The 11,735-nt window shown below is 54.2% G+C and overlaps 1 protein-coding gene across 1 annotated transcript; it reads right to left on the bottom strand.

Moving 5' to 3' along the window:
- Positions 1-4,233: 4,233 nt before the first annotated feature.
- Positions 4,234-11,506, bottom strand: DDX51 (DEAD-box helicase 51). The gene is made up of 14 exons (XM_025988242.2): positions 11,056-11,506; positions 9,872-10,022; positions 9,429-9,574; positions 9,267-9,338; positions 9,070-9,176; positions 8,842-8,950; positions 8,611-8,756; positions 8,215-8,407; positions 8,016-8,131; positions 7,813-7,929; positions 7,560-7,661; positions 7,394-7,457; positions 7,165-7,299; positions 4,234-6,964 (listed from the first exon to the last, which is right to left on the bottom strand). Exons 1-14 carry the CDS (start codon positions 11,464-11,466, stop codon positions 6,938-6,940), a joined length of 1,896 nt encoding a protein of 631 aa, XP_025844027.2. The 5' UTR covers positions 11,467-11,506; the 3' UTR covers positions 4,234-6,937.
- Positions 11,507-11,735: the final 229 nt, after the last annotated feature.

The following is an 11,735-nucleotide window of genomic DNA, read 5'->3' as shown; positions in this document are numbered from 1 at the left end:
TTTTATTTATTCATGAGAGACACACAGAGAGGCAGAGACACAGGCAGAGGGCGGAGCAGGCTCCCTGTGGGGAGCCCGATGCGGGACTCGATCCCAGGACCCTGGGATCATGACCTGAGCCGAAGGCAGATGCTCAACCACTGAGCCCCCCGGGCGTCCCTGCCCTGTTACTTTGTTTAGAACATTCCTGTGTACTTCTGCTTTTCCCTTTATGGGGTCTGGGTTTCCTGCCGTGTCCATCCAGAAAGTTTAGCCCTTTATTCCATCAGAAATTGTGTGTGGTAGGAGGCTAGGTTTTTTTTTCTGGTTGCCACTATCATTTTGTGAATAAAGCACTCTTTTTTCTCATTCAAAGTCAGTTCTATTCGCTATATATCTCTGGACCTATTTTCAGGACTTTATTCTTTTCCTTCTTCCTTTTTTTTGGGGGGGGGGTGTATTTCTCTGCCAGAACAACACTAATTTTTTATTACAAAAGCTCTAGAATAAACACAAATATTTTGCAAGTCAAGAACTCCCTTCTTTGATATTATTCTTTTATTCCATGTATAGACTATGTTACTTTTTTTTTTTTTTTAGGATTTTTATTTACTTATTTGACAGAGCGAGCAGGGCAGAGGCACAAGGACAGCAGATTCCTTGCAGAGCAGGGAGCCCCCTGAGCCCCAACACAGGACTCAACCCCAGGACCCTGAGGTCATGACCTGAGCTGAAGGCCGTGCTTTACTGACTGAGCCACCCATGCACCCGTTTTTCTTTTCAAAAGAGTGATGCCTCTTCTCAGACACGTACTGTTCACACAAGGTTTAAACACGTCTGCCTGTCTCTCAAGCAAATCCAAGGCCGAAGTCGTTGCAGTCCTGGGAATTACAGCTCATACACTGACAGGCGTACAAACGTAGAGCATGCAAATAATGGTAATTTCAGTCCCCTGTCATTTGGGTTTTTTTTTTCTTTTTTGTTGTTGTTGAAGTGTCTGTTGAATGAAAGTGTGCTATCTGGCACTCCTGTTGTGTTCCCAACGTAATGGAATTAGTTTCTGAGGGTCAACAGTCACGCATTTGCTGTTGAGCTTTGGCAGCTAGTTTGTCTAAAGCACCATGTTTTGTTTTGTTTTGTTTTTAAAGATTTTATTTATCCATTAGAGACTCACACACAGAGAGAGGCAGAGACACAGGCAGAGGGAGGAGCAGGCTCCATGCAGGGAGCCCGACGTGGGACTTGATCTGGGGTCTCCAGGATCACGCCCTGGGCCAAAGGCAGACGCTCAACCGTTGAGCCACCCGGGGGTCCCAAGCACCAGGTTTAAATCAAGTTTGTTGATAGGGGATCCCTGGTGGCTCAGCGGTTTAGCCCCTGCCTTTGGCCCAGGGCATGATCCTGGAGACCCCGGGGTGGAGTCCCACGTGGGGCTCCCTGCATGGAGCCTGCCTCTCCCTCTGCCTGTGTCTCTGCCTCTCTCTCTCTCTGTGTGTGTGTGTCTCTCATGAATAATTTAAAAATCTTTTAAAATTTTTTAAAAAATAAATCAAGTTTGTTGATAAATGTTTGACTGAATTTTTATTAGGAATAGCTACTAATTTGGGGGGAGCCCAGGTGGCTCAGCAGTTTAGCGCCACCTTCAGCTCAGGGCATGATCCTGGAGTCCTGGGATCGAGTCCCACATCGGGCTCCCTGCATGGAGCCTGCTTCTCCCTCTGCCTGTGTCCCTGCCTCTCTCTCTCTCTGTGTCTCTCATGAATAAATACAATCTTTAAAAAAAAAAAGAATGGCTACTAATTTTATAAATTATCATTTTGTCATCTTGTGGTTTTTAACTTTAAATTGATGATAAAGTGCGTTTCCTGACATGCAAGTGTCTTAAATTTGGGTCTACCTCGCCTTTGGGGACAGTGTAACAATTCTATCAGTATATGCTGGGCTCTATTTACCAATTTTTTAAAATTAGATTTTATTTATTTTGAGAGGGAGAGAGTGGGGGAGGGGCAGAGGAGAGAGAATCTCAGGCTGACTCCCCACTCAGCGTCAAGCCCGCAAGGGGGCTCGATCCCAAGACCCTGAGATTCTGACCTGAGCCAAAACCAAGTCAGGCCCTCGACCTACTGAACCCCCAGGTGCCCCAGACATTTTATGTGCTGATCACAGTTACAGCGATGGGCAGGGTGTGGAGAGGTGCAGAGGCCTCCCCACTTTGTGGATGGTGGTCGGGACCCCACACAGAGTACAGGCCGCTTGCACCACGTGCGGGGGTGGGGTTGGCTGCCCCCGCCCCTCTTACTGTCCCTGTGGTCTGTGCCCCCTGCTGCTGGAGGGGGCCGTGCAGGGTGGCGGGTGACCGAAGCATCCAAGCCCCGTGTCAGATGGAGCTCTGGCTGGCTCTAGGTGGGTGCGGCACCGGAGACAGAAGCCCTGCGGACGTCCTTAAGTCCACAAATGACAGGGCTTTGGCAGGTCTCTCAGAAAATGATGGATCGAGGAAGTAAAACACAGGATGTGGAATGTGTGAACAACACAGATGACCCTATTTCACCACATTGTACACATAAAACAGTGTGTGTGTCTGTAAAAACCTTCACAGAGTGAGAGGATTCTTTGAAAGTAAACATAGAAAGTGTAAATTGTCCCCAAAGGAACCATCGGCAAAATTAACGTCAGCTCCACATGGACCATTCTCTGTATACAATAAATAAAATGAGAAACCAGTTATTTTACATTTTTAGTTGTTTGGAAACTGAGAAACTTACTTCCAAGAAATTTATGGGTTAAAGACAAGGTCCTGGGAGCAAGAGACTCAATGTCGGGGTCCTGAGTTCGAGCCTCATGAGGGATGTAAAGACGACTTGAAAACAAATGTGAGGAAGAGAAAACCCAGGGGAGATCGTGAATGGTTCTGGACTCGGCACCTGGAGTCGTGTGTCCTTAGGGCCCGTGTCCACGGAGGAAGCAGTGGTGTCAGAGGCAGGACCAGGAAGGCAGGTGTTCCCTTCACAGGAAGAGACGGTTCAGACCCTGACTCATGTCCTAGGAGCTCCTGTCTCACCTACCGTCCTGTCCCACGGGGACGCTGGGCTTTACACTCGCTGATGTCCAGGGTCTAGATGCGCGTGTTGCTCCGGGTCCCACTCTCCTCCTGCCAGGGCTGCCCCAGCCATGCCCACTCTGCCGCTGAATCTGCCAGAGACAGAGTACTTGGGGATTAGCAGGTGTTGATTTCGTCCACACTGAGATCAAACAGATTTGTTCATGGGCTATTTTCTTGGAGAATTGGTGCATGTGAAAACACGCTTTTTCAAACTTTGAGCAAGTGATGTTTATATATATATATAAATATATATATATATAAATATATAAATCTTAAAAAATAAAAATACTCAATATTTTTAAAAGTCCAGGAGCAAAAAATAAAAATAAAAAAAAAATAAAAGTCCAGGAGCATTTTTTAAATTTTTTATTAATTTTTAAAAAGATTTTATTTATTTATTCATGAGAGACACAAAGAGAGAGGCAGAAACATAGGCAGAAGAAGCAGGCTCCATGCAGGGAGCCCAATGCAGGACTTGATCCCAGGACTCCAGGATCACACCCTGAGCCAAAGCCCGACACTCAACCGCTGAGCCACCCAGGCATCCCTATTTTTAATTTTTTTTAAAGATTTTATTTTTTATTTATTCATGATAGAGAGAGAGAGGCAGAGACACAGGCAGAGAGAGAAGCAGGCTCCATGGCAGGAGCCTGATGCGGGACTCGATCCTGGGTCTCCGGGATCTCGCCCTGGGCCAAAGGCAGGCGCTAAACCGCTGAGCCACCCAGGGATCCCCCCTATTTTATTTTTTAAAACAGATAAATTGGAGAGGGAGCCTGAGAGGGGGAGGGGCAGAGGGAGAAGCAGATGTCCCCCTGAGCAGGGGGACTTAAGAGTCTCATGAGCATTGTATTTGCCTGCACCAGTAGTGCTAAGCGCCACTCAGAGGATGTCCTTGGGAGCACCTGTTTCCCGAAGTCATGTGGGGCTAGAACAGTGTTGACTCAACATGAGCAAACCTACAATTTTTTTTTATTTTTTTTAAGTTCTTTGTTTATTTATTCATGAGAGACACAGAGTTAGAGACACAGGCAGAGGGAGAAGCAGGCTCCATGCAGGGAGCCCAACGTCGGACTTGATCCCGGGTCTTCAGGATCACAGCCCGAGCCGAAGGCGGCGCTAAGCCACTGAGCCACCTGGGCTGCCCCAAACCTACAATTTCTTAAAGACAACGGAAGAGCACTCATCAGAGCCCAGGTGAGGACCACTGCCCAGGATGCATCACTTTCGCAGAGAAGAGCTGAGGCAGGGATGTTTAATAGGGGCTGTGTGTGCTTCTGTGGCTTCAGGAGTCACAGTGTGGGGACCAAGGACATTCCAGAATATAACAAACTTGACCTTGTGCTTTTAGCGCAGGCAAGTTTGCAGGCCTCGGAGGGATGGGAGCTTCAGCAGATTTTTACTCCACTTTGACGTGTTTCTTGGGGGTTATTCATTCATGATTTAGATGTACAGCGAGTGCTCGGGACAGAAATGGAGCCCCTGCTCTGAAGGGTGGGAAGCCCTTCTGACCTGGGAGCACAGGCACGGGGCCCAGCAGCCTGTGGTAGAAACATGGAAGGTTTCCTTCCTCATGAGCAGTGCCCACCCATGCAAACCCTGTGCTCAAAGGCTCCTGGGACAGGGAAGCCTGGGCTGGCCAGTGCCACACGGACCAGGAGACGGCCATCAGTGGCTGCCCCGGACAACCCAGGCCCTGCCCAACATACTCAGGGAGTGGCAGACTGCAGTGCACTTGCTCACACCAGGGGCTCTCCAGGCCCTCTCTGGGCTTCCTGGTGGAAGTGGCCATGAGAACCAGGACTCCTGCCAGACTTGTAGTTTGTGGCTCTCTCCCCAAGGTCTTGAGGGGACCTTATGCTACCTACGGTCACTGGGTCACTCACACTGTGCACTGATCTCCCCAAAGTCTGCTAGTATCTGTTCACCTTCCCCCATCACTAAATAGTTGGCCACAGCTGAAAGAGGAGAAGACAGGGCTTTCTTCCTGTTTTGCTCGCTGGCACTGCGGTCCCCTGGGTCAGTGTCCACATGTCCAAGAAACCCGCATGTGCCAAACTTAAGCTGTCATAGGTGTCCTTTATGTACTTCCCGTGGGGACATTTGATGGCAAGACATGGTCTCACAAGGACCAAAGGACATCCCACATAGACACTGGATGGGTGTTTTCTGGTGTGGGAGGGGTATGTGGAGACGCCCCTCTTGGGAGAATGCTGGTGCGGGCCTGCAGGGAGGAGTGGTAGTGATGGGGGCAGTGTGGTGAAGCCCACAGTGAAGTGACGGAGAACACTCATGCCTGTAGGCCTGTGCTGTGCCATGACTGATGGAGGAACTCACGGTTGTTCTTACACCACAGTGAGGTAAAAAAAAAGTCCACGAATTTTCATTATATCATTGGAAATATAACAGGTCCCAGACTGACAGCAAACATCATCGTCCTCAGATGACACAACCACTTGTTTTATAGAAATCCAAACGTAACACTGACAAGCAGGTGACTGAGAAACTTGGACGTATCACAATGGCATCCTTCCACCGTCGGGCCTCGGAGGAAGACATGGTAACACTTGAGAACACCTGCTGGGTCAGTGATGTGGTCCTTTGGTCCTCAACTTGGAAAGTACGAATGTGTCTGTTCGTGTCCATTACCCGTAAACACTAAGATTGCACTTGAGGACTGCCCGCTTGAGGAGGTAAAGCGACTCTGTCATCTGATGAGCAGGTTATTTAAAACAATGAAACATACCCGAAGAACGCAAACATTGTGGTCCAAAGGGGCACCTGCTCCCCAATGTTCACAGCAGCAGTGTCGGCAATAACCAAACTGTGGACGGAGCCCAGATGTCCATCGAGAGATAATGGATGAAGAAGATGTGGTGTGTAGATACGATGGATATGCCTCAGCCATCAGAAAAATGAAATCTTGCCATTTGGCAACGATGTACATGGAATTAGGGAGTATTACGCTGAGTGAAGTAAGTCAGAAGTCAGAAGACAGTGATAGTATGGGCTCCCCTTATATGGGGAATTTACGAATCAAAACAGAGGATCGGGATCCCTGGGTGGCGCAGCGGTTTGGCGCCTGCCTTTGGCCCAGGGCGCGATCCCGGAGACCCGGGATCGAATCCCACGTCAGGCTCCCGGTGCATGGAGCCTGCTTCTCCCTCTGCCTGTGTCTCTGCCTCTCTCTCTCTGTGACTATCATAAATAAATAAAAAAATAAAATAAATAAAAAAAATAGAACAAAACAGAGGATCATAGAGGAAGGAAGCAAAAAATAAAAGAAGATGAAATCAGAGAGGGAGACAAACTGTAAGAGACTCTTCACTCTAGGAAACGAACTGAGGGTCACTAGAGGGGAGGGGGACGGGGGATAAGGTGACTCGGTGATGGGCATGAAGGAAGGCACCTGATGGAATGAGCACTGGGTGTACGTAAGACAGATAAATCACTGAACTTTACCTCTGAAACTAATAATATGCTATTATGTTAATTAACTGAAAAAAAAAAAACCTGCATAGAATTTTAAAGAACTTCCTGAAACCTTAATATATAGAACAAAGGAAAAAAGAGTGTATTAATGACATTTGATATACGAGTCACGTTGAACAGGATTGTTATTTCCCACACTAAGAGATATAGGTACGATTGTGTTTCTGCCTCTGGCCAGCTGTGCCAAGCACGGCCCCACATCCCCAGCTCCCTCTGAAATCAGAGGAATCTGTCTTTTGCTCACATATCCAGCAGCCACCATTCAGTATTGTCTCAGAAAGGATGTGGCTAAGCCCTGGAAGAGGCACAGGATGGGAAGAGCCTGCTCTGCAGTGGGCTCAGCCTGCAGTCCTCCGAGCCTGTCTAGGCCACCTTCTGCCTTCGCTCTTCCTGCGGAGGGGAGAAGCAGAGGCTTGAGTGGTGCCACCTGCGCACCCCCACCCCCACTCCCCGCAAGCAGCAGCACCCGGCACTCGCTCAGAAAGTGCGGTTCTGACCCCAACACCCCTCCCAGGGCCATGTACTCCCTTCCCACACGTCAGGTCTCTTCCGACACGAGACGTGTGTCATAGGACCCCTTGGCCCCTCACCTTGACAGCTTGCTCCAGCTGAGACAGGGCCTCCTCGTACCGAGGGACGAGCGGCTGCAGGAGCTCACTAGGGATGTCGTGCCGTGCCATCTTGGGCACGCCGGCTTCAGCCAGCATCCGGAGGAATCTCCTCTCCTGCAGGGAAATGGGTAGAAAGGGATCCCGTTTTCCCCGAGCAGAGCTGCCAGCAGGGGACCCCTGACCCCTACAGAGACTCAAGCAGACTGACCTGCACTTTGAGGAGCAGAGTGAAGGCCTGTCCGGTTCTTCCAGCACGGGCAGTTCTTCCCACCCTGAAACCAAGCACAACGACCAGGTTGGGGGCCTCCAGGGGTCCTCTGGGACAGTGGTTTCCTTCCAGGAAATCTCCCTCCACAACCCCGGGGCAGACTCACCGGTGCACGTAGGTCCGCAGATACTGGGGGGCGTCATAATTGATTACCAGCTGCACACCCTGCACGTCAATACCTCGAGCCATGGCATCTGTGCTGATGAGGCTGGAGAACAGCAGGGGCTATGGGCCCTGCTTGAGACCAGGAGCACCCCACCCCCACCAGCCAGGAGACTGGTTTCCCACAGAGGGAAACTACCTCCCCTTCAGAGGGCCCTGAGGTGAGATTCCACTGCCCTCTTTTTCCAGGTACTCACAGCTGAATCTTGCCCTGCTCAAACTGCTTCAAAACCACCTTCCTCTGGCCAGGCCTGCAGCGGGAGGAAAACTCAGCCACAGCCACACCTCCGAAAGCCTGGACTAGCAGGAAGAGCCTGGGTGGGAAAAGCCGCAAGGAGCTAAGTGGGTAGGGCCTGGAACCTGCATCCCTCTGCTCCCCCTGCGCCTCCTAAGGCCTCACCTGTGAGAGTTCTCGCGGGAGTTGGTAAAACAAAGGACTCTTGAGAAATTCCTCTCCAAAATCAGGTGCAGGATGGCCAGGGGCTTAGTGCGGAGGCTGCAGGGCACGTAGTGGTGCTGTGGGGATAGCACAGGGTTGGCCAGGCCCCACGTGCCTAAGCACACACACCCCCCATCCCCCCGCCGTGCACCCTACTCACAGACAGCCCTGTAGGAAAGGTGTACTTCCCGCCTGAGTCCCCGTCCCCGTCAGTGTCTCTGGGGCCCCTGCCTGCTAGCCCTGTGGAGAAGAGCCGGGGCTGGTAGAGGCCTAGCTGCTGCAGCTTCTCAGGATTCTGTGTCAGGGTAGCGGAGAAGAGCAGCTTCTGGAGCGGCATCTGAGGACAAGAGATACTGACAGGGGAGCGAGGGGTGGGACAGCAGTCTTGGCCTGGCCAGCAGACCTGCAGAGCCCTAGTTGTTCTCCTTGAGCCTTGCCGCCCCAGAACAAACCCGATCAGACTGGTGAAAGGGGTCTTAGAGACAGACGGCCGTGAGAAGGGGGCCTCGGTGGAAAAGGCTATGCCAAGTGCAGAGCAGAGCTCAGCATTAGGTACCTGGCAGCAGTGGTGGCCTTGAGTTGTCTCCTCTGGAGCAGAGCAAAGGGGTCATTGGCAACATCACTCGGGAAGGCTGCCTCCACCACCCGGGGCAGCCAGGACTGGTGCATGCTGTCTATCATCCGGTCGGCCTCGTCGATGATCTAAAGGAAGCAAGAGATCTAGTGTCTGGTGGTCAGAGTCAACACTGGTTCCAAACCCCAGTCTTCTTCCAGGTGTGCAACGTACCAGGAAGCGGAGATGCTGGAGGCTGAATCCTGGGGTCTGGTCAATGTGGTCCACCAGGCGGCCAGGGGTGGCCACCACCACGTCAGCCAAGCAGCGGAAGCCGTCTACTCTGAGGAGCAGAGTGGCTCAACACTGAGCCCATGCCGACCCCCCAACCACAAAGAGGCCGGGAGAGGGGTTCGTGCCACTCCCTGTTCCCTGAGGAGTCCCCAACGTAGCAGGACCTACGTCTTCTGGACGAGACTCTCCTGCTCCTTGACCAGTGACTTCTGCCCAGTGATCAGGGCGACACGCAGAGGAGTGGCATCTGTGTAGATGTTAAACACTTTGCTCACCTGGAGAAGGAATGGCCATCAGCAGCCTGGTAGGAAGCACCACAGTGTCGAAATCCCTAATTCTGACTTCTAGGCACGGGCTGCACATACCTGCTGGGCCAGCTCCTTGGTGGGCAGCACAACCAAGGCTCGGACCTGGCAAACAGCTCGACATAGCAAGGCCTGGGGGAGGAGGCGACAGCCACTTGTGTAAGCAGAGCCGGCTCCCTGCCTGCTGAGCCTGCCTGCAGAGTGGGGGGTCCTTACACTCACCTGTACCACAGGGATGACAAAGGCCAAGGTCTTCCCACTGCCCGTCGGGGCAGAAACACAAAGGTCACTGGGCCGGTAGCCGCCTCTGGCCACCAGGAACCCGTTGGCGATGCTTTCCAGGAGAGCGGGAATCACTGCTGCCTGGACTGGACAAAGAAGGATGAGACACAAGTCACGTTTGTGCATTAACACCCAACATCAGGGCAACTACCAAAGCCCAAAGTAGCCTTGCCCTTCACCTATGACTTCTAGACTGGGCTGTTCTTGCTCAAGGACAGCACCTGGGCCTCGAAGAGCACCAGGCCCAGATGGCCAAACGCCTAGATCACACTTGATGCTGGATGTGCCTAGGGAGCCATGTTGACAGCTGCTATCCTGTGGCTTGTGTGATTCTGGGTGGGGATGCTCTTGAGGGCATGTGTCCAGACCCCTCCCACACACACCTGGAAAGTAGGACGAGATGCCGTGTGCTTGCAGTTTCTTCTGCATGTCAGGGTGGACTTCCGGGATGTCCTCAATAGGCACCAAGTCTTCTGTGACGCTCTTTCCAACAGAGCTTGGCTCAGCCAACCACAATGGCAGGAAAGGTTGGGCCTACCATGAAGAGAAAGAAGGCGAGTGAATACTCCAGACTCCCCGGGACTAGGGGGGCAAGACCCACAGACACCAAAGACTCAGGGACTCAAACTGAAGAGACCACAGCAAAGCAGGCTGAGTAGCCTGACTAGTTCCCCAGCTTCTCCTCCATCTCTCACGCCCACCTTCCACACCACCTCCGAAGGAATTAAGAAACACAATCAGGAAGCGTCAGTCCTCTCACAGCTAGGATGACATCCAACCCAGAGGCACACCTGGCAAAGCCCTCTGTGACCTGGCACCTGCCCCCAACCTCATTTCCTATCACTGACCATGCTCTAGCCACAGAGATCTGTTTTTTGTTTGCTTGTTTTTAAGATTTCATTTATTTGTTCGTGAGAGACACACAGAGAGAGAGAGGCAGAGACCCAGGCAGAGGGAGAAGCAGGCTCCATGCAGGGAGCCCGATGCAGGACTCGATCCCGGGACTCCAGGATCAGGCCCTGGGCGGAAGGCAGGTGCTAAACCGCTGAGCCACCCGGGATCCCCAGATGTTTGTCCCTATACATTCCGCTGTCCCAGGGCCTTTGCCCTGATCCTTGCTTCTGCCCGATCCTCACCTCCCCCGTCCATCCTTCTCAGGCTGGTCCTCGTCTCCTGACCCTGGTCCAACACAGGCCCCGACCCGAGCGTCCCAGTGCGCCCGGGCCAGCCTACCGTTTCCTCTCCCGGAGTCCCCATCATCCCAGAGCCCTTGAGCTCAGTATCTAGTTGCTGGAAAGCCCCACTCAAGGGAGAAAAAGAGTAAGCTAAACCCCCGCCAAAATCGGTTCCCTTTACTAAACGGATACACACCAAGTAAGAGCTCCTTGTGCCCCATCAGGCACAACCAGCCCAGCCGGACTGTAACAGCAGAGCCGCCTGCGACACTCCCCGGGGTCTGCGCAGGACGCGAGCCACCGGCCGGGGGCGAGGCGCAGAGACGGCCGCTCCTCCCCGCTCCTCCCGGCTCCTCCCGGCTCCTCCCCGCCCGCACCCGCCGGCCGCTCACCTTGGCCGCCCCGCTCCTCCCGAGGGCCCCGGGCAGCAGGCCGCGGGCTGGGGGCGCCGAACCCTCCGCGGGAGAACTTCCACCCGGGTCCACCGGCGCGTCTTCGCCGCTCCCGGCCCCACCTGCGCCCCCGTCCTCGCCGTCCAGTCTCCGCCGCTTCCCCCGCGGCTCGGGCGGGCTCCCCGCCGCCCCGCAGCCCTCGCGCCTCCGCGGTCTGCGCGGCCGCCGCCGCCGCCGCCCCGCCGCCTCCGCGGCCCGCTCGGCCTCCTGCTGCCGGGGCTGCTGCTGCCGCTGCCGCTCCCGGGCGCGACACTGCAGCCGCTCCAGCAGCGCGCGCGCCCGGCCGTCCGCCCCCGCCTCCGCCCCGGCCGCCTCGGGGCCTGCGTACCGCGCGACGTGGAAGAGCGCCATGCCCGCAGCCGCACGCCTCGGGGCCCGACGCGCCCTGATGACTGCAGCGGCGCGGAGCGGTGACGTCGGCGGCGGGCAGGCGGTCCGGGCGCGGGACGGTGACGTCAGGGGGCGGGCGGCGGCGGGCAGGAGGTCCGGGCGCGGGACGGTGACGTCAGGGGCCGGGCGGCGGCGGCGGGCAGGAGGTGCGGGCGCGGGACGGTGACGTCAGGGGGCCGGGCGGCGGCGGCGGGCAGGAGGTGCGGGCGCGGGACGGTGACGTCAGGGGC

Source organism: Vulpes vulpes, chromosome 10 (assembly GCF_048418805.1).
Source record: "Vulpes vulpes isolate BD-2025 chromosome 10, VulVul3, whole genome shotgun sequence".
NCBI lineage: Eukaryota > Metazoa > Chordata > Mammalia > Carnivora > Canidae > Vulpes > Vulpes vulpes.
This window is presented reverse-complemented; position numbering and strand designations above follow the sequence as displayed.